Raw genomic sequence first — 25,637 nt, 5'->3', positions numbered from 1 at the left:
TAATGTTTTGGAATAATAATTCAAGATAATATTTTGGAACATGGGGTGATTAATATGAACTAACTTTTTTTTCACGATTTTTTACTACAATGAAGAGTTATTTGAAGTGGTTATTTGACTTCAAATTACTTTCTTGATCAAAACTTTTGAAGAATGGAATGAAATACACAATTTATTTAACTAATGGGAGAAAACAACTTCCGAAAATAAATGACTTGATATAAATTAATATATCTCACAAATTAATGATGTAATTTGTTTAACAAACTCTAGAAATTTTTAAATATAAAATATTTTTATTTCTATACTGTTTATAGATTTGGAGAAAGAGAGTACATATCCATTCTCAAGCTCTGAATCTCACTGTTAATAAAAAAAAGCTTAAGCTTAATTTTTATTTTAAGTTAAAAAAATATAAATGATAACTAAATAATGAAACATGAAATCAAAGAAGGTAAATGCCCTAGTAATTATTAGTCAAATTTTATTTTGTTTTTGTGAGTTAAATTAGTCTAAAATGAAATCTTAAAATAAAAATAATAGAAAAAAATACTTCCACTTGATAAGTTTGAAAATAGAAGCAATATTTTCTTTGAATTAGATGTGTGAGAGGGAAAGGAAAAAAAAGGAAAGGGAAAACAATTTGTTTAATAAAGGAAAAAAGATATTTGAAATCGGAATGAAATAAAAAATATAAAAAATATTTACATGCACTTGTTTGAAGAAATAGATAAAGACTAAAATATATCTATTATATAATATTTTTTACACTTCAAACTTTATGATATTTTTTTTTCTAATTCTTCGTATAACCATATTTACACTTTTATTTTCCATAATATCTTTTGTTTTTATTATCTAGTATTTTTTTATTTTTATTTTTTTACATCATTTCAAAAGTAAAAAAAAAATTAAAAAATGATAATTTTATTTTTTAATGTATTAAAAAATAAATATTTTTAATGTTTAAAATAGTTAAAAATTAATTAATAAATAAAGAAATAAGTTTTTACAAAATAAAAAGAAAAAGTAATAAATTAAAAATATTTAGTTTATTTTTGTTTGTATTGAATTTAAAAAAAAAAATTAGTATTTATTTTTATTATTATTGATGATGTAATCATATTAATTTAAAATAAAAAATACGTTATATAATTATAAAAAAAAACACAGAATATATATAATATTGAAGTGTTTACCCTAAATGTAAATTTTTTTAAAAAAAACTAATACAAATACTACGTGTTACGATTAATGCATAAAAATAAAAGAAAAAAAATATAGAAAATAAAAATAATAATAAAAAAAATGAAAAGAAAAATAATAACTAAAAATATTTTTTATAAAATAAAAAAATAAGATAAAGATAAAAATATTAATAGAATAAAAAATCTATTTTAAAATATTTTTGGTACACAAAACAATATTTTGTTTTACGAGGGAGAAAAAACGAAAAAAATACACGGGAAAATTTTCTACTTTAACGTAACCTTGAAAACCCTTACTCCTTCTCTGCAACCCCTGTGTGCGACGACGCCGTTGCGACCTCCTTCTTCACTCTTTGCCTTCGACCTTCGTTCACATTCTTCGATTCAACAGAATCCAAAGCAAGCAATCACTGATACAGTAGCCAGCAATGGCGACTCGTGACGGCGGCATGAAGTCGACGTCAATTAACGGTGTTAAGATGTACACCATAGCGTCGCAGCAACCTTCCCTCGCTTCCTGGCTCCCTTCTAAGAAGAAGAACTCTCATCGCAACGTTAAAAGTAACTCTCTCTCTCTCTCTCTGTGACCTTTCTCATTCATTCATTCTTCTTATTCTTCTTTACGCGCGCTGTCAGGTTACACGCAGAACCTGCAACTGCTTGATGATTTGCGCTTCGCCACCGCCGCCACCAAAATCAAGGCCACTCCCGACGGCGAGTACATCGTAGCTTCCGGCATCTATCCGCCGCAAGTTAAGGTTTACGAGGTGAGGGAGCTAGGGTTGAAGTTCGAACGCCACCTGGATTCCGAGATCGTTGATTTTCAGGTACTGAAAAACAGTGAAGCTAATTTCATTTGAAATTAATTCAAAAATTTAGGTTTATATGTTCCTGTAGGTTTTAAGCGAAACTCGTTTTATTTATATTTAATTAGTTTCCTTAGTTAATATTTTCTCTGTGTTTATCAATCACTTACAGAGGATCCGCTAGCTTTAATTGAATAAAGAAGTTAGGTTTATATTCTGGTTCCTATAGTTGTGCTTCATTTTATTTATGTTGACCTATGTTGACGTTATTGGTCTAGGTAACTAACTGTTACTGCATAGTTTTGTTTGAAGTAGAAAAAGTTAGGTTTGTATTCCAGTAATTTTTATGCTCATTTTATTACATTTAGTTATGTTAATATTTTCCCTCTGCTTGTAGTTAGGAATTGGTTGGCTGAGGAAACTTTTTACCTTTAATTGAAATAGAAAGCTAGGTTTATATGCCAATTGTTGTTGTGCTTCTTTTTATTTGTTTTAACATTTATCAATATTTTTCAGTCTTTGTAAATTGTAAGCTTACTAGGGATAATTTTGTTGAGGTAACAGCATAGCTTCAATTGAAATAGAAATTTAGGTTTATATTCATTAATTGTTATGCTCCGTTTTTTGTTTATGTTTGCATTAGTTAACCTTTTCTTTGTGTTGAAAAATTGTGATCAATCTTTTTTGTGAGAGATTGGTTGGTTTGTAACTGTGTTTTTGTTGGTGTAGGTTCTGACAGATGACTATTCAAAACTTGCATTTTTATGTGCTGATCGCTCTGTTTACCTGCATGCGAAATATGGAAAGCACTACAGTTTGCGGATTCCGAGGTTTCTTATCTGGGCTTTTTGTGTATTGATTCCTTAGTTTAAAGTGTGATTTGTGCTCTAAAATGGATGTTTATTGTGGTCATTTGGTAGGATGGGGAGAGATATTACTTATGACAGCTGGTCTTGTGACTTGCTTTGTGCTGCGTCATCCCCAGATTTGTACAGAATAAACCTCGAGCAGGTGTTTATCTTACAGCTTTCTGTTTAAACATCCTTAGTAGCATGTAGATACCTTCTTAGTTTTTCTATTGGTTGAGTTTTAGAATAAGAAATACTGAAAATGAAAAGCTTTTCTTTTCTTAATTGTCAGGGCCGATTTCTCTCCTCACTCAGCACACAGTCCCCTGCATTGAATGTAGTTTGTCGAAGGTAATTACTGGAACTTGAATGCTGGTTTTCCCTGCTTTATTTTCTGCAATTATTAAAGCTTTGTACATTTTGTATACATACCTTGCTATTTGTATTAAATCACTGGAACATAAATTTTTTCTAAATTTTAGCAAGATTCATGGATTAGTTGCCTGTGGTGGCGAAGATGGTGCTGTGGAATGCTTTGACATGCGAGTGAGATCTTCAGTTGGCAGAATTGATGCTGTTGGACCTAGTGGTGACGCTGACCAGGTAGCAATTATACTCTTACACTAGCCTTTTCAAGGCATAAGAATACTGTGAGAATGTATCAAGAATTTTTATATTTGATGTGCTGAAGCTGTTGTTATAAGGCTAGTAACATGCATTACAATCTCATATGTAACCTCCTACGCATCTATTTACTCACATAAGTTTCAAATGGGCAGGAAACATTTATCTTTCCCCTTTGTCCATATCTTAATCAAAATTGAGGTTATAGATTTCTTTGTACATATCTTTGTGTAATTGATATCTTCTTAACCTTTCCATATTTGTAGGAGGTTACTGCATTGGAGTTTGATGAAGATGGCGGTTTCTTAATGGCTGTTGGAAGTAGTGCAGGAAAGGTATGATGCTACTTAAATCATAGGTTGTGTGACTTGTGTCATTATTAGGACCATGGTGGCAAATTTTGTAGTACTCTGTGATTGAATTGAACATAGGCATGTCTGTTATATAGAATTTTAAGAAAAGGTTGTCTTCATCCCACCGTTGTTGTTTTGCCTATATGGATGTGTACATTTAAGACTAAGACAAGCTTATTTCATAAATTGGGCAATGTTAACGGGTAGTTATCCCAAAAGCTGAAGCTATTAAGTGGAGTTCCATGAATGGTTTTATTTATCTGGCAAGGAGTTCTACATAAATTTTACTCAATACACTCTTCAGTGACATAGAATAGACATAATGAAAAAATCTGGAAAAAAGAAGGAAATCCTCCATTCTGTTGAAGAACATGACCCCCCCAAAAATGTGATGAATTGTGGATGTAGTATAAACCCCAAAAGTGGAAGTGTATGGCTCGAAGCTACCTTGTAGTATTCAACAGCCTATTGAGTTTAAGATGTGACAATCCACTGATTTAGTTATGAGCAATTAGGGCTGCAAGGTTCAAAATCTTGACCATTTCATCATTTCTGACTTTGATACCATGTCAAGGACTAAGTCTCAAAAGCTTAACTTGTTAATTGAAGGTCTAGGAATGATATCTGTGACAGGAGGTTTTATGACTGGGCCCAAAATTCTGTTGGATTTTATTGGGAGAAAGTCTACAAAGTCCTAGGATATGTGCATAATTCATAAAGCCAGAAGGTTGCCTTTCTCATTATTTGTTTGAAAATGATTAGACGACCTCTTGTGGAACATAGCTAATTTTAAAAAGTACACAAAATGGAAATAGGACATACTTCTTGTGGCTGCGCGTAGAGCATGGATTAGTTTCATGTATTTTTTTTTTATCTAATTGCTTTTCATTACGCAAATGTTTATTATTTTGAGGAGAAAAAAATCTCCTGACACAATTTTGCTTTCTAAACAAAATCCATGTTTATCCTCCCCCTTTCAGCATGGATATTTTATACATTTAATATTATGTATGCAGGTTCTCATCTACGATCTGCGCTCATCACATCCTCTACGGATACAGGATCATATGTAAGTTGACATTCTGATTTCGAAAAATTTGCGATTGTTTTAAAAATAATTATATCTTTAATTAATGGTTGGTTAAAAATTGTCCTACAGGTATGGCAGTTCGATATTGGATATTAAGTGGCATCGTACTCTTAACTATGAACAACCAATGTTGATTACCAGTGATAATCATGTTGTTAGGATATGGGATCCTCAAACGGTATAGGACTTGTGGCTCTTTCATATTTCAGATTAATAGCTCAACTGTTTTTCTCCTAATTAATTAGTGCACCTTGGTCATACTTGATTTTATTCATAAAATTGTCCTGTGTAGTGTTTGTTTTAATTAGTTGAGTCATTCAGCAGCATTTACCTAGGAGAAAGAATGGTCAATAATTAATGAGTCCAATTGTGACAAGTTGGACGCCCACAATATGCTCTATGTTGGAGATAGTTGTTGTGTTAGACTTTAAAAACATGTTCTTAAGGTGTTATTTTCAGCAAATTTTGCTAAGCTGTATTTCGTTATAGATAAATAGACAAAAATATCTTCGTACCGAAGGAGTGATATAAATTTAATATTTTACTTATTGCTATCATATTGTGGTTCATTTGTTTGTCTTCATCACTAAAGGACTTTTCTTGATAATGTTTTAGCAATATATAAACTAAATTGTACATGCATACATCTTATGTTTTGATGATCTCAGTATCTCATGTTCCTAAACATTTAGGTTATAACTGCATTTAGATTGTATTTTTAATAAGCACGGGTTGTTTTGATAGATTAATCTTTTTCCAGGGAGAAACCTTGACCAGCATTGAACCAACAACAGGAGCAATAAATGACGTGTGTACATTTCCTGGCAGTGGTTTGATCTTGCTGGCCTTGGACTGTTGTCAAATACCATCTTACTTCATACCATCACTTGGACCTGCGCCTAAGTGGTGTTCTTCCCTAGAGAATTTTACTGTATGTTCCTTATTTTAGTGATTGGATTTTTCTTCTAGTTATCTTTGTTGTCACATTACAAATATTTTTACAGGAGGAGCTAGACATGGGTGGACAAACAACTATTTATGATCATTACAAATTTTTGACAAAGGAGGATCTTGAGAGATTAAATTTGACCAACCTGATTGGCACCAATCTACTTAGAGCTTACATGCATGGCTTCTTTATCAATCATGCATTATACAAAAAGGTGGGTTGCCTTTGGTGTATTTTCTTATTCACATGTATTCCTCTAGTTGTTGAAAATGCTGATATCTTTGATTTTTCTGAGAGCCTAACGTTTTCAGTTTTCTATGAAACTTTTTATTATGTTAAGTTGGTAAAGGAAAACCATGTAATATAGTAGAGCTTACATGCATAGCTTCTTTATTAATTTTGCATTATACAAAAGTGGGTTGTTTTTGGTGTATTTTCTTATTTACATGTATTTCTTGAGCTATTGAAATGCTGATATCTTTGCTTTGTAATATATTAGCTTAATCGCATCTAATGTGTCCAAACATCTAAGAACTTGCAAAGCTTAATGACGGAGATCCTTTTTTTGGCTTTATTACGTGTCAATTGATTCCTGTAAACCTAAATTTCCCTTGGCATAATCTATTGTGTTCAAAGACCATTTTGGTTCGTTGCAGTGCTTTTGGTTGAAAAAAGATGCATAATTGTCATTGTGTGGTTTATGTCCATGGTGTTTTTGGTTGAAGGCAGATTCTCACATTTTCAAGGGTGTCTCTTGGCCCCTTAGATTTGATTTTGGATAGAGCAGTACTTGTGATTTGTACTTTGCTCTTATAGCTTTTTTGCATGCAAAAAGACTAGATATCTTTTTTCATCTTTCCCCTTCATTTTGTGTTTTACTTTTTCTGTTTTGGAGAATATCAGATCCTCAGCTTAGTTTTTACTTTCCTTGTCTCACTCCAATTATGTTACATAATATTTTTTATCTTGATTGGTAATAGTAACGGCAGTAGCCATCTTTATATTGTAGTTATTTTTCTTAGAAATTGCTGGACTTACATTACTTTTGGTTTATGTCCATGGTGTGTTTGGTTGAAGGCAGATTCTCACATTTCAAGGGTGTCTCTTGGTCCTTAATTTGATTTTGGACAGCAGTATTTGTGACTTGTACTTTGCTCATATAGCTATTTCTAGGAAGTTAGTTTTTTGCATACAAAAAGACTAGATATTTCTCATTTTTTCCCTTCATTTTGTGTTTTACTTTTTCTGTTTTGGAGAATATCAGATCCTAAGCTTAGTTGTACTTTCCCTGGTCTCACTCTAATTATATTATATTTTATATATATATATATATATATAAAATATTTTTGTCTTGATTAGTTACGGTAAAGGCAGTAATCATCTTTATATTGTAGTTATTTTTCTTAGAAATTGCTGTACATGGATTATTTTTTATCCTATTACATGATGCATAAATTATTTTATAGGCTAAAGCGCTGGTTGATCCTTTTGAATATGAAGCCTATATTGAACAACAGAAGCGAGAAAAGATGGAAGCCGAGCGTGCCTCACGAATCACGGTAGAATTGATTGTCACTGATCATTTTAGTTTTTCTGTCCATACATTATGCAGGAAGGATGATTTAAAGATTTATAATCCATTGCCGTTCCCCAATTATTATCCTTGCAGGTCAGGAAAAAGTTACCCAAAGTTAATCGGGCCCTTGCTGCTCGCCTCCTAGAAAGTGAAGAAGCTGAAAATGAGAAGAGGGATGCTGATGATGATGAAACTAAAAAGGCATCCAAGAAAAAGAAAGGACTTAACATGCAAGATCTTCAAGATGAACGATTTAAAGCATTATTTACGGATGAGGTACTGCAATATGAAATATGGTAGTTTGTCTTTTTAATGATATTATCCCATCTCCACAGCCCTTCTGTCCTAACTAGTTTGAAGATAAGCGGCTAGGCTACATTTAATACATTATAACTTTCCACCACCCTCAATGGGTTGAATTGAAGTTACCCTTTTTATATATTAAATTTTAGCGTGCTGATATATAATTGTTGTACTGGTTTTTCAACCCATCATTTTAATTTCTTCGTGGTTGCTCATTGTAAATTTATGCATACAAGAATTTCTAACACAAATTTCAAACTCAATGCAACTTTGAAATATTTTAATGCATATAATGGGAAATTTGGAGGATCCATGCATGTTATTGCTTGTTTTGACTTATGACTACTTTTTCTTTGTTCGAGACAATTCTCTTTCTTACAGTTATTACTTATTCGGTTTCAGGATTTTGAGATTAAGGATTCCTCACAAGAATATCTGGCTTTACATCCCATGGGTGTTTCTAAGAAGCAAACATCCTTGATAAATGAACATTTTGAACCTGTCATGTCAGATGATGATGAAGCACTGAGTGATTCTGATGCATCAACATCGTCACATGATGAACCTGCAAACGGAGTGAAAGACAAATCTCGGGTTCCCAGGTGAGAATCTGTTACAATTTTTTGTGTGCGGTAATGTCCTTTGTGGGAGATAATAAATGGGATGATCCGTTACGATATGCAGATCATTTCAATGATTTTTTTTTGTAATTAACAACGATTCATTATCTGATATTTCATGAGATATTTAGCTAAATGTGTATGAATATGTAGTTATTTTCCTATATATCTTTTAGTTCTTAATTACTGATTCTTTTTTTTGCATAAAATGCAGAATGTATGAAATTAAGAATGAGCAGCATGCAGAGGCATTCTGGAGCAAAAAATCACTTGCAGGGGAGGAGTCACTTCCTATGGGAGACAGGGTGGCAGCTCTCAAATATAAACAGGAATCTTCTCGTGTTCCAAATGGTGTTAAGCAGGGTCCGGGAGGATCACGGGAAATCACTTTCACCTCGAGAAGCAAAGCTAAGTATAAGGAAGATGAAGAAGATAAAGAGGTCCCACACTGGAAAAAGAGGGGAGTACAATCCTTGGGGCTCAAGCCCCATGGACCAGTGTTTGGTGGTCGAGGGAGAGGGAGAGGAGGAGGAAGAGGGAGAGGGGGAGGAGGGAGAGGAGGGAGAGGGAACGGCAGAAGAGGAGGTCGATAACGACCTTAGACACAGTAATTTGATTCTTCTTAGATATTGCTTCCTTGATTTTTATGGCTCAGTTTTCCATCCATGTATGGTCTTGTGGGTTGAAGGCGCACAGTGTAGTAGGCATGGCTGCAGGGCCACACCATCTCTGGTACGCAATATGTAGCTTAATATCTTTTGGTTCTTGGTTACATTTTTTTTTTCTTTTCCCCCGTTTTTGTGTGCCTCTATCAAAGATAAAACTAGTTTGTGTGGAACCTACCTTAATTGCTACAATTTTGTTGTTCAAAAGCCAAGGATAATCCCAAATGTTAATCATAGGAATAGGAATTTATCTCCCTTTATGTGAGAATGTCCTACATGTACTCTCAATTTTGTGTGCCTCTATCAAAGATAAAACTAGTTTGTGTGGAACCTACCTTAATTGCTACAATTTTGTTGTTCAAAAGCCAAGGATAATCCCAAATGTTAATCATAGGAATAGGAATTTATCTCCCTTTATGTGAGAATGTCCTACATGTACTCTCAATTTTGTGTTTAAGTATTTTCACCCATTGGGGCTGAATTCTCTCCCTTGTGTTTAGCTGTGGGTTCGACCTCCTCCGTTGAGAAAAAGGCCCATACTGCTACTGCATGTAAGTTATGACAATGAAATGTTAATTGACGTTGGAAGGTGAGTTGCTACTGCTACTGCACGGCTTCATTTATGGTTTTGTTCATGCTAAATAGCATGTTATGAACTTTATCCAATGTGAAAAATGAAAACTATGAAGTGATTATTAAATTCTGAAATTTTATTTACTTAATCGATCCATCGGTTAATGAAATCAAACTCATAATTTTTGAAGTTCTAATCCTGATCTAATCAATTATAAATTGGAAGTAGACAAGCTTTTCAACTTGCTTATCACTGCAAAACCAAGTAAAATTGAGCTTTCTTTGATTGGAGAAGGCTGTAAGTATTTGTTTAAATATCTATCAATTGATTTTTAATAATTCATTTTTAGAAAATATATATTTAACATTGATTAAATTGTATTTATCTTTGGTGAAATTATGTTGGATAACACTCAAATTCTTTAGTTTTTAAATAAATTTTATCTTCTTTATCTCTTAGATAAATGAAATTCAGCCTTTTAATAATAAAGTGAATATTATATATTTTATGTTATTTTAAAAACATTTATTAAATTTAAATAACAAATTATGAAAATTAAAAAGAGTAAGGTTTTAAAATATAAACAAAAATTGATAATTTGTTCTCATCTTTCCTAAGATTTTTTTTATCTAACTCTTCTACATCAGAGAATCCATATAACAATAACACGTATTTGATCCTCATCGTATGAAAACTCGTTGAGATGGATCATTCAATTTTTTTTTTGTTTAAAAATATTCTTTTCTTTTATGTTTTAAATTTTCATAATTGTGTAGAAATTTTCGTAAATATATTTTTTTAAATAAACTAAGAAAAATGAGTACCATTTTATTAAAATATTAAAAAGATAAATTTATTTATGTAAAATATAAAATATGAATATATATTTAAAAACAAGAAAGAATGTGAACGTCAGCTCATAAAATAAATAAATAGTAAATATCTATTTTCAATACATCATCACTATTTTAAAATTATTCAATTTCAACAATAAATTATTATTTTTTGAATTATAATTTGATGTAGGGTTTCAATCTTATACACGAATGCAGATAGAATTGAGAGTTTTGTTTAGGGTGTGGTTGTGATTAGGTGAGAGAAATAAATAGAGTATACGAAGGGTATATAGATGAGTTGAGTTCCGTAGGGAGAAGGAAGAGTTCCGAAAATGAGGAAACCCATAGGGTTTTTAGCTTTAGACTAAAGTAGAAGAAATTAAGATGAGGTTGAGTTAAAAAACATCTGCCACATCTATAGCTTCATCTATAGCTTCTAGGCTTTGGTATTACAACATGGGTATGCTTACTCTACACCTCAACTTGGGGCCTATTCTTTCTCAATTATCATCAAATCACATTCTTTTAACAATTACTATCAATTCTAAACATTAAGGTAAGTGATGATGATGATGATAATTCAGGTCTTGTGTAGACAGGTTACCAACACAGGTGATGGATCAACTTTTTGTTTCTCTTTTCTCACATTTACTTGTTTATAGTAAAATAATGATTTCAATGCATTTCTTTTATACAATAACCAAACAACCAAAAACATACTGTCAGAGGAGCACATGAGTGAATGGAAATGGGAGAGGGATCAATTATTGTGGCCATACTTAATTAGCGTCAATAAAAATGTTATTAATAGTGTACTTGGTATCAAACAAATCTGGTATTATTGTATTAATATATATTAAAGGTGTTTAATAAATAATAATAATAATTATAGAAATTTTTTAAAAATTATCATGATGTTGTATTGAATTTGGGTGACATCAGTTAAACACTAATTTAGTGAAAAATATTTTTTTATATACTAATATATCCTTCCTATAAATCAAATATCATACTAGAAATGAGTTAATAATGATATTTGATAGATTCGATCCATTAAAAAAAAAACTTATTAATAAACATTATAAATAAACATTTTCCAGAAGTATATCCTTTTTAAAGACAAAATTATGATGAAACTCAACAACTTCAAAACTAACCATACCTAAAATGCGATGATTGATTCTAATGGTTTAAAGTCAGATAAAATTATATTATTATGTTTAGTTGTACCCAAAAAAAAAAAAGGTGTAGAGAGATTTTAAAGAGAAAAAATGGAAACTTCAATAATTTGTATTAAAAATATAAGTATTGATACCCACGATTCCGAAGTAGATTACAATTGAAAAACATAAAATAAATTTTACTAAAATATGGATGTCACTAAAAAGATAAAATATTTTTCAAAGTTATAAACTGATGTATTTACTCTGTAATTAAATATAATTTTCCAAAATAGAAATGAGTTTCCACCTTATTTTTTAATTCTTAAAATACAAAGAAAAAAATGGAAGAACCATGCAAACATATTCAAGTGCCCAAAATTACCCTTGACTTCCAAAATCATGCAAAAAATTATTGTAACTCCTTATATACCCTTGTTAAAAAATCACTTTTTTATGTAATCAAAAGAGAGAATAAATTCCTCTGAAGAATAATAGAAACTGAGTTGTCTTTTCCCCTGGTATTATATTATGTTGTTATTTGCTTTGGCCCTTTCAATAATATAAAAAAAAAAATAGAGAATTCAACTTTCCTATAGCTTTTTTTCTTATACCCAACCATTTTAATTAAAGTTTTACTCATTTTCTTCTTATTTACTACCTTCATTTCACTTTACATGACGTTTGAAAAGAAAAATGATACTAAGTATTTTTTTCAGGACTATCCTTAATTAATACTACATACATTAAGAATATACATAAGTAATTAATCAGAGAGATATAATTTTTTTATAAATGGGAAATATCATTCACATTTCTTTATGTGTGTCAAAACTTTGAACATCATGTATATAAAATAAAATGAAGTGGAGAAAGTATTTGTTTTCAGTTTTCTTTCTATAATTCAGAATAGAGTATACTAATAAGTATCCTTTTATTAATATTTTGTATGGAAAGAAAATAAGAAATAGAGAGGAGAAGTAGATAAATGAGAGAAAAAAATATGTGAGAAATAAAATATTATTTTATACAATTAACTATCTTAAAAGTTTTTGATCGATCACTCTTGATTTTTTTTTTCCGAGTCTTACTAGACAAATTCTTCTTCACCTCCGTACTTTCTCCATGCACCTCCATATTAATTATGAAAAGTCGGGTTTATTTTTTTTAACTTTTTAAAATAATCTTAAAGTAATCTTAATTGAAACATGATCTCACTTTTTTTAAATAACCTTAGTTGTACCTTCACATTTCATACTTTCTTTCCAGTCGTAACATTTTCATTATTATTCAGTCACATCGTTGGAAAGAACAATTTCATCATTTGAGTGTGTGCGAGAGAGTTGACAAGAAGATTCATTTTATTTGATATTTTCTAGTATGAAGATATTTTTATTTTTTTTAGTTTTGTACTCCATTTTTGTATCTCGCTGATTTTTTTATCTAAATTTCGTGACTTAAAAAAAAATTAAAAATAAGCGAACGAAAACACAACTACTACCAATAAAAATATCATAAAATTGATCTTAATCACCAATGTTCACCACTAGTAATCATCAGTCATCACAAACAAACAATGATCATCACTTAAAAATAAAAATTAAAAATGAAAAAGAATACACCACACTCTTTACCATATTAAAAAATATTGTTAAAATAAAAATATATATGAAAGTCCAAGAAAAGGCATGGATTTGCCATATTAAAAGGTGTAGAACCCACACCTTTTCATTTGTTTTACATAAATTATACACGCTTTTCAGAATGAAATTATTTATTCACTATTCTCCCCTTGATTTTTTTCGAATTAAAAAATTGCTTAAAAACAACGAAATTGGTTTCCTAAATAGAACAAGAAAACAGATTAAACATGAACCAATGATAAATAAGAAGGTATGGAGTGGTTAAAAAAGATGAAGAAAGTTTATAGTGGTATTACATTATTGAAGGTAGCATGAACAATAATGAATGTCCAAATCAAAGATAGGGTTTAGAAAAAAAGGGTTTGCTTGAATGATTGATTCATTTCCCACTTTTGTCTTTGTATGATTGAAGAAGAAATTTGTGTCCATAGTTCAATTGTCTCTTGCTTTTGTTTGATGATAAATATCATAATGGGACTCTAAATTTGACACTTGTATATCTTCCAACATTTTATAACATTTTATAGTATAAAAAAAATCAAATATTATAATAATTTATTGTGAGAAATTTTTTATTACTAAGGAGGAATAATCTACACCTAACATGGAAAGAATCCCATCAACCCTAAAATAATGGAAACCCGTGAACTCTATTCATACAAGTTTTGGCACATCTTTTCACAATTTCACATTCCAAAACATTTCAAGAAGTTAAAAAATTATTTATGTATATGTTAAATTTGTGTCAAATGATTTTATAATTGAGTTCATTTTTAACATTTAGCTAGATTTTAAGTTTCAATTAGATTAGATGTAAAATAGTGGTTGTATATGGAATTAGCAAATTTTTAAGGATAATTGTCAAAGACTAATGATGGGATCATTTTTAATTTAAGGATAGAATTTTAGGTTTTAATATAGCTTAGTGATAAAATTTAAAATGAGTTTTTTTTTAAACCTTTTTAAAATTAAAATTATTTTTTAGTCTTGTAATTAAAAAACCACATGTTTTATTTCTTCTGCCTAGATGTGTTATCCACAAATAGTATTAAAATAAATACTTTTACAAACAAATAAACATATAATAGAGTATAATTAGGGCACAGGCATTGGAATAGGATCTTTGTTTTCTTTTTAAATTCTAGAAACTAAAAAAATCAAAAAGATTAAAAACATACTTCAAATAGAAGTGAGATTGAAAGGACCTCTACCAACTTTGTTATCTTGTTTAAATTCATTTGACATTAGGAGAATATCGAATGCATTTCTCTAGTAATACTTCTAAAAAAATAAGAAGAAAAATCATTTGAATTTCTTTAAAATTAAAACTAATTTATACCCATTAATTTGTAAAAGTTTCTATGCATAGTTTCTTCAAATTTTTAAATTTAACTTGTATATGAACTAACTTTAGCTTATGAAAAAACTATTTTTTTCTTCAAGAATGTTTCTAAAGAAGTTTGTTCAAGAATATATCCATACAAATTTTCTGATAAAGGAATGAATTATTCCTTCCATTCAATGAATTAGGGATTTTGTGCTTAAATTTTTTACTTTATTTTTATCAATTCTGTGATTGTTAGACAGTAAAATATAAAGCTTAATACATGGCAATTTTGGGCATAACAAACCATACCTTTAACTAAGCCTATATGATAGGTATGATTGAAAGGGTATTGTCCCTTAAAATGAAGGATATGATGTTTATGTTTGCACATGGGCAGAGTTGAAAGGAGTGTAATGAAAATGACCAACAATTCTATTCATACGCCAAACATCAATATCAGTCATTTTATAGTTAGTTTATGCATGTTGTGTGAAAAAACCTAAGCATGCACCTATAGCTTTAGGTTAATAATCATGGAACAAAAGAGATTTCTATCCAATGACTTTATCATTCTTTAGTTTACTGCACGGTTGGTTTATGACATGTTGAAAGAAATTGATTAAGTGTTTCTAAAAGGAAAAATAAAACCAGTTTATGTCTGAGTTTGTTTGCAGAACTGTGTTTGTTTGACTTCATGATCTTACAATAATTAATTAGCATTTGCTATTTTCCATGATCTCATCACTTGTTGTTTAAGAAATGCAAGAATTTCAATTTCATTGATTCCAAGAAAATATCAATTAGATCAAATGAATTGAAAAATGGTAAGGGACGAGCTATACAAGAATGGGGAGGGGTATTACCCAAACATATGCAATCAAATATTAACAAACACGCGGTATAATAAACTAAACTTTCATCTAGTTTGATTAATAAATATGTATAGTTTCCTTATGTATTATTTTTTTTGTTAATATATAGATTTTGGTCTAGCCTCTTATATATATATATATATATATATATATATTTTTTTTTTTAATAATATTTTTTTCATGTGATGACAGATGATTGTTATTACTTGAGATGTCAGTCTATCTAAGATGTTAAGTTACATAATGATACCTAACATGAAAGCATTTATAAAAAAAAAACCATAGAGAAACGAAGACAGTTGATAATTTCACATCCAACTTTTTTTCTATCTCTTAACAACAATATATTTTTAACATCATTTAATTACAAATTTATTTTTATTATATATATTTTTTTCTAAAAGCATCACATCTAAAGTTTTATATACAACTTTAGAGTTTCAAAGTATAGTTTTCCAAAAATGAGTAGTGAGTAATCAATTCATATATGAGAGAGACCCCAGGTTTTTTCTGCTGTCACTATATGGCTGGAATTGTCCATAACCAATTTTTTAATCAATTCGATTAAGCTGCATGCTTATAAATCCCCTTCCTCCTCCCATAATAAACCCTTCTCTTAATATTTGATGCAGTTTCTTTCTTTTCTTGCTTTTCTCTGGTTTGATATGCCACTTCTATATTTTGGTAGAATTGTAGTAAAAAGCCTTTGGCAAGAACATCACATAAAGGGTGCAAGTAGGTATCTCTTTCTCTTCCTATGTTGCTTTCAGTGTCTCTTCCCCTCTCTCTATTTTGCTTCTTTCTGTATGCTTGATGATGAGTGTATAACATTTCATCCAAAGATCATGCAGAGCTTCAAGCTGAAGGAGAGCAAGATCATGAGAAAGATATTAACAATTGATAGCTTCAAAGGAGAAAACCAGAATTCATCAGAGGCCAGAAAGGAAACTCCTAGTTTGAATCAAGCATCTGCATACTCAAGAAGACGCTTCTATCCTCAAACCAAAAAGTATGAGGTCATAATAGTTTAAATTCTTGAACAATTCTTCCATGGCACTTTAACCCTTTTCTAGCTATATTATATCACCTTTAATGCAACTCTGATTTGGATATTAATGTGCACAAGGATCTTTGTTGGTTCCTGGAATATTGGAGGCATTACACCACCCAAGAACTTGGATATGGAAGACTGGCTTGACACAGAAAATAATTCAGCAGACATTTATGTTCTGGGGTAATCATTTTCTTTTGTTAATTAAAATTATACGTGAGCGATCAACTGCATAGAAACTAAACTGTTGGATTTCTATCATTTCATTATGTATGATATACCAGGTTCCAAGAAATTGTACCTCTAAATGCAGCAAATGTATTAGGTCCCCAAAACAGAAAAGTTTCTACGAAATGGAATTCTCTAATTGGAGCAGCCCTTAACAATAGGACACCAACAAAGGTGGTTGAAGGAGATAAAGTAGCTGAATCACAGAAGATATATCCTTTGAAGGAACATATTTGTGCAGAGGGAGAACATGGACGAGATTTTCAGTGCATCATAAGCAGGCAGATGGTGGGAATGTTCATAACCATATGGGCTCGATGTGACCTCTATCAAACAATCAGGCACTTGAGTGTTTCATCTGTTGGCTGTGGAATCATGGGTTACTTAGGAAACAAGGTTTGTTTTGACATGTTGCAGAAAAATAGAATGCATGTTTTTGTTTTCTTGAACAAAATAACTAGCTGTTTAGAGAATTTAGATGATAGTTTTGAAACATTAAATGAATTCTTAGTTCTTTTATTGATCTTAAAATACAGGGTTCGGTATCAATCAGATTTTACTTGCATGAAACAAGTTTCTGCTTTGTATGTAGTCATCTAGCATCTGGTGGGAAAGAAGCAGACCGAAGACAAAGAAACGTTAATGCAACAGATATTTTGTCCAGGACAATCTTCACCTCTGGGCCTCTGCATGATAGGCCTCAAAAGATTATTGATCATGAGTAAGTGCATACTAGATTGTGTAAATTATGGGAAATTGTCAAAAGTTGAAGGAATAAGTTACACGCTTTTTTTTCGACCACAAGAAGATATATTATCATTGTATATTAGATATGTAACTATTTCCAGTTCCTCAAACTTTGCTTTTTGACTGAGAAACATTTAACTAGTTTTGGATATGTAATCCATTACACTATTCAAAGTATCCTGTTTAATTGAGTATAATCAGTTTATACAAGTAGAACTCATTCAATAGAACTTCATCTAAAGTGGGTACCTGGTCCCATACAGCCGAATAGTCTGGCTAGGCGACTTGAACTACAGGATTTATATGCCAAACTCTACAACACAAAGGCTGATCAAGAGAAGAGAGTGGGAAACCTTGTTGAAACATGATCAGGTAAGGCTCATGTTACTTCTTGCATGACAATAGTTTGAATAAACTAATACTGAGATTTCACATTAATCAGAGATATGTTCAATATAATCCTTATTTAGAAGTTGGTTTTGTGGAATTAAGCCCAATTGATAATATTTCTAGTTGAAAATCACAAATTCTAAGACAGGAGTCCTCACCTTACAAACCTTATTTGCAAGGTTTAAGGTTTACTCAGGTCCTGAGTCCAAATTTGAAGTGAAAGTTGCCCCTGTTTTTGAGTTCAAATTCAAAACCAGTTTAAGGCAGAGGTTTTGTTGAATAGTCAGTGTTCTGTTTTGAGTTCAAAATTTTAAACTCCACCCAAATTCTGTATAGCTCAAGCTGGAGCTCATGGAGGGCAATGTATTCCAAGGTTGGCATGAAGGAGCCATAGAGTTTCCACCTACATACAAATACCTCCCAAATTCTAAAGATTATCTAGGTTGTGATCAGCAGCATACAAGCAAAAACGGGCGTTCTCCAGCATGGTAAGCATACATTAAACAATTTGGATGACTCTCAGGTCCCTAAAGAACATGATGGTGTACTAGAAATAAAAGACACAAATTTCCTTTAGTGGGCCATGTCACTACTTTCACATGACATGACACTGATATGTTCTTTAGGACAAGGCAATGATGACCCATAGTCACCCTTCAAATGCTTTTATATGATCTATTAGCAAGCATGGGATACTCTAACAACAAGATGATATTGCAGGTGTGATAGAATAATATGGTTTGGGAAGGGAATGAGGCAAATCCAATACAACAGGAGTGAGTCAAGACTCTCTGATCATAGACCTGTACGAGCAATCTTCACAGCAGACATCAAGGTAGGAGGGAATTGAATATGATACAAAAAGTTATAACAACGGCATGTCGTCCAATAGATTTCAGTTCTCATTGCACCATTTTTCAAATGAGGTTTAGCCTTTAAGGATCCGAAAACATGTACATGGTAGCTGAATTCTGAGACTTGATTATTTTTGGTTTATTTCTGGCCTTCTTTTTTGTATTAGAGAATAAGAAGAGGCCTGAGAAAGAGTTGTTCTCAATATTTTTTGGAGGGAGAAACAGGGGACCAGCTGATGCAAAAACATAGTAATTTTGCCATGTTTGTAATTTTAACTCATACAAGAAACTGGTATTAAGATTTTAAATTCAATATACCGATGTCATATATATAAAATTCACCCAACCACAAAACCCCATCAGTTAATTATTTCCGAATGCATCAAGATGAAGCCATTTGATGAAACTGCAAAAATTATTAAATAACAAAAACTTACAAGATAGGCAGTCATTATGAAAGGAAAATTTGAAGGTGCCATTGTCTTGCCTCCCTCACTGTCTAACAATGTTTGAGTATTCAAATTCATACAAAATATGAAACTAAAGCAGTAATCATTAACAAGAAAATGCAAAACATGGTAGAAGAGCAACTAACTATTTCATCTCAAGACCTAGCTTGAGACAAACCTTGAGACTGAAATTGGGGTTTTTTTGTGACGTTCCTCCCATCCAACCATGGGAAAAAATAGGAATCAAGAGATAGTATTTTTTAAGAACTATATATTATACCAATTATCGTAATTGTCATGAAAAAAAAAATTCGAATCAAAACCCGGTGCACAGAGCCAGACTCTACTAACAGGCTGGCCTCACGATTTTGAATATACAAGGTTATACTCAAAAAAACTGTCAAGAACACTGCAAATGCAACTAATTCCTTTGTTGTCCGAGAAGTAGCAGATAAACAATTTTGTGGTGGTTGCATTCGCACAAAATCCTTTGCCTTTCATTAGTTGAAGTTATTCATTGATCTTGAAATATCATGATTTTCCAGCAATCCCTGGACAAAAACATCACGAGTGTGCTATTAGGGGGACAACCACTTTTTTTCATATTAATCAATAAGTCTTCAGGAGCATCGAATAGTTCTCTTTTACATAGACCATTAATCATCATCTTATAGGCAACAACATTCCTTTCACACCTTTAGGAGGCAGAGAAGAAAAGAGTTCCAGTGCAGCACTTAGCTTTTCAAAACCGCATTCCATTCAGCATAATACCGTAAAATAAATTACATTATAAGATCCAAATTCATCTTCAATTTCCTAAACAATGATATAGCCTCAGCATAAAAATGGCACTTAAATGGCCATCCAATATAATGGCATAAATTTGGAGATCGGGAAGTTGGGCGTGCTTGTGCATTGTAAAGAATTTTTTTACAGCTACTGGTTTCCCACCTTCGTACCCCCAAATAAGAGTGATTAAAGTGACGACATCAGGATTTAGTCCATTATTAATCATTTCATCCAAGAAATGGATTAATGAATTATAAGTTACAACATTTGGTGAGCAGCCCTTGTAAATCATTAAATGAAATAATTTTTGTTGGGATTCACATCTACCTTAATTCTCGGGGTGCGAGTTATATATTTGTTGAGCAATTTCACTAAATGTCAATCAGTTTTAAGATTAATTTTGCAGCAACCCTACAGGAAAACATGTTCAGAAAGGGAATCATGCCAGATGTGCAAACTTTTAGTGTTATAGTTGACAGATTTTGCAAAGAGGTACGATTGCTATGGCTAAAAGCATAAATAGGTTTCATGGTTCATCTGGGGTGGACCCTGATGTTTCCATCTTATATATCAATTATCAGGCTCAATGTTTGCAAAATTAAATGAAAGACACCATAAAAGTGTCAAAAAATTCATCTTGAAATTAATTGACGTAGAGAAGTTGCCCAACAAATATATAATCCGTACTTCAAGAACTGAGGCAAACGGAATAGGATTTCTAACACTTCCAGTTCACTGATGCCTATCAGAACAGACGAGTCTATTAGAATAGGTGATTACCACGATGAGTTATAGATTTGGTTGAATGCCTTTACCAGTCATTTCCAAGCACAAATCCAAAGCCTCACATACCCTGCTTCCCTCCCAGAGACTGTCCATAATTGTTCTGTAAGATGTAACATCTTTCTTCCATTTTCTTGAGACATCTGATAGCAGCACATGTGTTCTTCCATCTTTGTATTTATAACGTTATTAACATCTCTTTCACTCCGAAACGGATATGATATCTATGGGAATTGCGAAGGTGGGAAAAGAAGCGAGCTGGTCCTTGTCACTACATGGTACTTTGATTAGTTATTCAAAGGCTTACTAATTGGTTAGTGCCTGCAAAACGAAAGATGATTTAGTTCAGAAACTACAAACATGAAGTGAGTAAAAAATGTTTAAATGATTGCGTTTTTTTTATCTAACCTTACTGCTTTTGAGCTTCTTCCCTGTGATAAGTATACTTTGGCTGGAAAAACTTGGATAGAATCATTGGAGGGTCTTGGGGTCTGTAGCCAGTGAGGAGTAAAGAGAGAAATCTGCTAGCATGGCAATAGCCAAGAATGTAGGTTATAAGAATTCCATTGGATATTTTAATACAGGGCATGACTCCACCAATTATGCAATCAAGATATTGACTTCTTTAACTTATTTCCAAGAAGTAGGTATAGAGCAAACATTAAATATTTTTGGTAAAAATATAAACCAAAAAGAATATTAGATTTGACAATAACAGCATGCAACAATGCCAAGTTCTACATTGTTTGTTGTGTTATTAAATAGGTTATTTACAAACCATTCAGATTGCATAAACACTGTCTGCGGGTATATCAAATGGAAATGAGGAAGGATCAAAGTCATGTCAACATCAAAATGGTTATCCTCAAGCAATATAAGAACGAAATAAAAGTTAAAACACATCTGAACAAAAAGAACCATTTTACCATTGTGTTTCAATTTATAGGGCCAAAAGGAAACAGCCATTTTTCAAATATTCAAACAAATTCAACATTATTAAGTATAATTGAAATCGAAACTAAAGTATCTGACCTTATTGTATCATCTTACAAGGCCTCTATCCAGTGACCACTTCATGTAGAAGTTTCTCTTCTAAATGATCTTATGCTGTTCTTCAGAATTAAGAATTTTCCCAGCTTTTAAAGCAAGCTCATTGTTCACCGAACAATCTCTCTTCAGACAAAGTCCATTCATCACAGTGGTATATTTTTGGACACGTGAACAATATCCTCTAATCAAACGATACTTGGAAATTTCCGTGCAGTATATAGTTCCAATTTCATACAAACCATCGGTAAGTACAGTCATGCGAGAAAATAATAACGGGCTCTTCTGTCAACAGTAAGCTGACGCAAGGCATTTGCTGTGAAGATGCATGTCCGTGCAAAGTGTATCAATGTAATTGACAACATCAGGGGGTGGAGCATTGCCATGTATCTCATTAAGAAGCTGCCACACATATGAGATTCTCCCAGATCTGCACAAGCCATCAACAAGACAAAGGTAAGTTATGGAATCAGGAACCAAATTTTTTAGATGCATTTCTTTAAAGAGTTTAACGGCTTCATCTATCCTTTCACTCTTGCATAGCCCATTAATCAAGATGGTATAACTCCAAACATCAGGTGCCAAACCCCTCCTAATCATTTGGTTAAACAAAAAAATTGCTTGGTCAAGACGTTCACTTTTGCATAGAGCAATCAACAAGGTACTGTAAGCAATAATATCAGGGGGTGGACCATTATCATGCAACTCATTCAGAAGCCTCCACGCAGACAACAATCTCCCAGATTTGCACAGGCCATTGATAAGAGCAGTGTAAGTCACAATATGAGGAACCAAATTCCTAAAATGCATTTCTTTCAAGAAATTCATGGCCTCACCTATCCTCTGATTCTTGCAACAACCATCAATCAATATACTATAACTCCAAACATCAAGTTCCACACCCCTCTTCAACAGCTGGTTAAACATCACAACCGCCATATCAAGACGTTGCGTCTTACTCAAGCCATCCAACAAGATACTATGAGTAGCAGCATCCGGTGCCACACCACTCTCACACATTGCCTTAACAACTCGCCAAGCATACGCCACCATCCCACATTTACAAAAACCATCAACCAACAAATTATAAGTCACAACATTCGGAACCACGCCCTTCACACACATTTCATTTAACAACTTCATTGCATCATCCAATCTCCTAACCTTGCAATACCCATTCATCAAAACATTATAACTCCAAACATCCGGCCATCTCACAACTGCATCAAACAACCTCCTCGCCTCATCCACTTCGTTCTTCGAACAATACCCCGCCATCAAGGCCGAGCACACAACAACATTCACCTCACAACCTCTCTTAATCATTTCATCAAACACCTCCCGCGCTTCCACCACCATCCCTTTCTTACACAAGGCATCGATCAAAACACTAAACACATAAACATCAATGTACACACCCTTCCAAACCATCCCCTCCACCATCCCAATCGCCTCGTCCAACCTCCCCGCGACACACAACGCTCTCACAAGAGGCCTGTAAGTGAACACATTAGGCTCTACATTGTTAGCAACCATTTCATAATACCACTCACACGCCTCATTCACAAGCTCTTCCTTACACAAACCCTCGATAACTCTACTATACATAATCACATTAGGTTTAACATTAACAACACAAGCTTGCATCATTCTCAACAATCTAATGGCGGCTTCTGTTTTTCCTACATCGCAGAGTCCGTTGATTAACGTTCCGTAGGTGACTTCGGTGAACTCAAACCCCTCCGCGGCCATTTCCTCATAGAATTTGAGCGCCGACAAAACGGCGCCGTCGAGGCAGAGGCCTTTGATTAAGGAGTTGAGCGTGACGGCGTCGTAGGGGAGGCCGCGCTTGAGGAACTTCCCGAAGACGGAGAAGGCGAGAGCGACTTTGCCGACGTGGCAAAAGCAGTTGATGAGGATGGTGAGGGTGACGTGGCAGGGGATGACGTCGCCGCGGGACTCCGTTTGCGCGCAGAGGGAAATCGCGGCGGGGAAGCGCTTCGCCTTCGCGAGGGAGGTGAGGATTTGGTTGAACGCGGCAGCGCGTGGAGGAGAACGCGAGTGAAGCTGGCGCGTGAAGGAAGATAGCCGTAACGCTGTTTTCATCTTTGTCTCAGAACGAGACTTCCTTCGAACCATAACGCGCTACTTCGCGAGCTTGTGTTTCAAACTAGGGAAGAAGGAGGGAGGAGAAACCCGTAGAACGACGTCGTTTGGTCTCTGCGGCTACGAATTTAAAATTAAAAGTGTTATTATTAATAAGAGTTAAATATTTTCATTACAAGTTAGTATGAATATTTTTAAAAAGTGATTTTTTTTATTAATAATCACTAACATTTTATATATGTATTTTAACATATTTTTCAACAATAAAAAGTATAATATTTATTATTTTAGTAAATTTAATTGTAATTTTTTATTTAGTACAATAAATAAATGTGTAATTGAATTTCTAAAGGGACATGCACAAAAGAATAAATTTTAATGAAAAAATGGGAGAAATGGAAATGAAGGGATACAATATTTAGTTATATTGTATGAGTAATTTATATTTTTGTGTGATGTATTATTTTGAACTGTTTCAGATTTGTGACAACTTTTTTTATATAAATAATTATTTATTGAACATTTTATTACTTGTAATTTAAGTAACTTGTTAATAAAAGCTTGCATTGGAGTGTAAATTAATTAGAACATTAAGTGTGTTGTTTATACTAAGAGCATTGGAGATGCTCTAAATGATTGTATTACATTTAGTTGAGATTATGTTTATAATATTGATTTCAATGGGCAAATCCTAAAAGCATATATAAAATACAGTAAAAAAAATGCTCAAAAAGTCTTCTTGGTTAGGTATGGCATATGAACTTTGAATTTTAATAATTTTAAAACCTTCTAATATTTTGGTAAGAGATCAAATTAAAAATAGTACAATTTTTTCAAATTTCTTGAATTAAGTCGTTATCATTATCAATCCTAAATTTGATTTTTGTAACAAGATTATTGATACAATCTATTATAATATTTTTATTCAATAATTGATTTGTTAAAAAATCAAAATATCTATTTTACGACTTGGTCTATTTTATATTTGATTTTTGTTGCAAAATAATTAATATAATTTATAGTAATTTATTTTTAAATAATTATCTCATGACAAAACAAACTTTCGAACTTGACTCTTATGTCAAAAACTATAACTAATACTTAATGAAATATTTTTTTTAACAGTTTAACCACTCAAATATTCGATTGTGATTGTCTATTATTTGTTATAATTTGCTATAAGACAATTGATACGCCTGCAATAATCTTTCATAAACAATTAAAAAATTACTTTTTATATATCACATCAATCAAATCACTCAAAAATTTTCATAAAAATTCTTTTCACTTTCCATTCTCTTTTCCTTAATTCAAATAAATTCAGTTTCCATTTCTAGCTATTGAACAAATTCAACTCTGTTTTTCTGTTTTCCTTGTATATAGTGAAATTGCACACGAAAGATGCATTAAATACACTCCATGAATATTAGTTGGTTTTATTTATGTATATTAGTTGGTTTTAGTTATCTTCAGTTTTTAAACAATGTGTTTTTACTTTAACTTGTGTAAAGTGGAGAGTTGACAATACTAACGTAAAGGAATTGTTAATTTGATGTGACTTATTTAAACATGCACTTTTTATAGACAAAAATAACAAATATTTACTGCAACATTGAATAATAAGCATATAAATATTTATGAAATACAAAATTAATTTAAAACTATGTAAGTATTATCTAAACATGTTCATACATCAAATGTAAAACAAAACCACACAAACAAAATATAACCATGTTTCT

The 25,637-nt window shown here is 32.0% G+C and overlaps 3 protein-coding genes across 8 annotated transcripts; 2 read left to right on the top strand and 1 right to left on the bottom strand.

The window, feature by feature from the left end:
- Positions 1-1,446: 1,446 nt before the first annotated feature.
- Positions 1,447-9,764, top strand: LOC137837903 (uncharacterized). Of its 2 annotated transcripts, XR_011085533.1 has the most exons (16): positions 1,461-1,769; positions 1,845-2,035; positions 2,744-2,844; positions 2,935-3,025; positions 3,155-3,213; positions 3,345-3,465; positions 3,753-3,821; positions 4,856-4,908; positions 4,999-5,107; positions 5,690-5,860; positions 5,934-6,092; positions 7,345-7,437; positions 7,548-7,730; positions 8,160-8,359; positions 8,592-9,109; positions 9,543-9,764. XR_011085533.1 is itself a non-coding variant. In XM_068647080.1 (15 exons), exons 1-15 carry the CDS (start codon positions 1,637-1,639, stop codon positions 8,968-8,970), a joined length of 2,112 nt encoding a protein of 703 aa, XP_068503181.1. In that variant the 5' UTR covers positions 1,447-1,636; the 3' UTR covers positions 8,971-9,330. The 2 variants fall into 2 exon arrangements, 1 of the variants encoding a protein (XP_068503181.1); XM_068647080.1 differs by lacking the exon at positions 9,543-9,764 and having other exon boundaries at positions 1,447-1,769; positions 8,592-9,330.
- A 6,247-nt stretch (positions 9,765-16,011) lies between these two features.
- Positions 16,012-19,037, top strand: LOC137837902 (type IV inositol polyphosphate 5-phosphatase 9-like). Of its 4 annotated transcripts, none has more exons than XM_068647076.1 (8): positions 16,012-16,189; positions 16,297-16,463; positions 16,581-16,688; positions 16,790-17,129; positions 17,270-17,454; positions 17,744-17,852; positions 18,207-18,358; positions 18,591-19,037. In XM_068647076.1, the coding sequence occupies exons 2-8, from the start codon at positions 16,300-16,302 to the stop codon at positions 18,718-18,720; spliced, it is 1,188 nt and encodes a 395-aa protein (XP_068503177.1). In that variant the 5' UTR covers positions 16,012-16,189; positions 16,297-16,299; the 3' UTR covers positions 18,721-19,037. The 4 variants fall into 4 exon arrangements, with proteins under 4 accessions (XP_068503177.1, XP_068503179.1, XP_068503178.1 ...); XM_068647078.1 differs by having other exon boundaries at positions 16,057-16,193; positions 16,306-16,463; XM_068647077.1 differs by having other exon boundaries at positions 16,058-16,193.
- Positions 19,038-19,175: 138 nt separating this feature from the next.
- Positions 19,176-24,012, bottom strand: LOC137837901 (putative pentatricopeptide repeat-containing protein At1g12700, mitochondrial). 2 transcript variants are annotated; one of them, XM_068647075.1, is made up of 4 exons: positions 21,778-24,012; positions 21,154-21,266; positions 20,743-21,066; positions 19,176-19,724 (listed from the first exon to the last, which is right to left on the bottom strand). In XM_068647075.1, the coding sequence occupies exon 1, from the start codon at positions 23,929-23,931 to the stop codon at positions 22,081-22,083; it is 1,851 nt and encodes a 616-aa protein (XP_068503176.1). In that variant the 5' UTR covers positions 23,932-24,012; the 3' UTR covers positions 19,176-19,724; positions 20,743-21,066; positions 21,154-21,266; positions 21,778-22,080. The 2 variants fall into 2 exon arrangements, with proteins under 2 accessions (XP_068503176.1, XP_068503175.1); XM_068647074.1 differs by lacking the exon at positions 19,176-19,724 and having other exon boundaries at positions 20,499-21,066.
- Positions 24,013-25,637: the final 1,625 nt, after the last annotated feature.

Source organism: Phaseolus vulgaris, chromosome 4 (assembly GCF_000499845.2).
Source record: "Phaseolus vulgaris cultivar G19833 chromosome 4, P. vulgaris v2.0, whole genome shotgun sequence".
NCBI lineage: Eukaryota > Viridiplantae > Streptophyta > Magnoliopsida > Fabales > Fabaceae > Phaseolus > Phaseolus vulgaris.
Note: the sequence above shows the minus strand (reverse complement) of the source record. Positions and strands in the feature narration are given on the sequence as shown.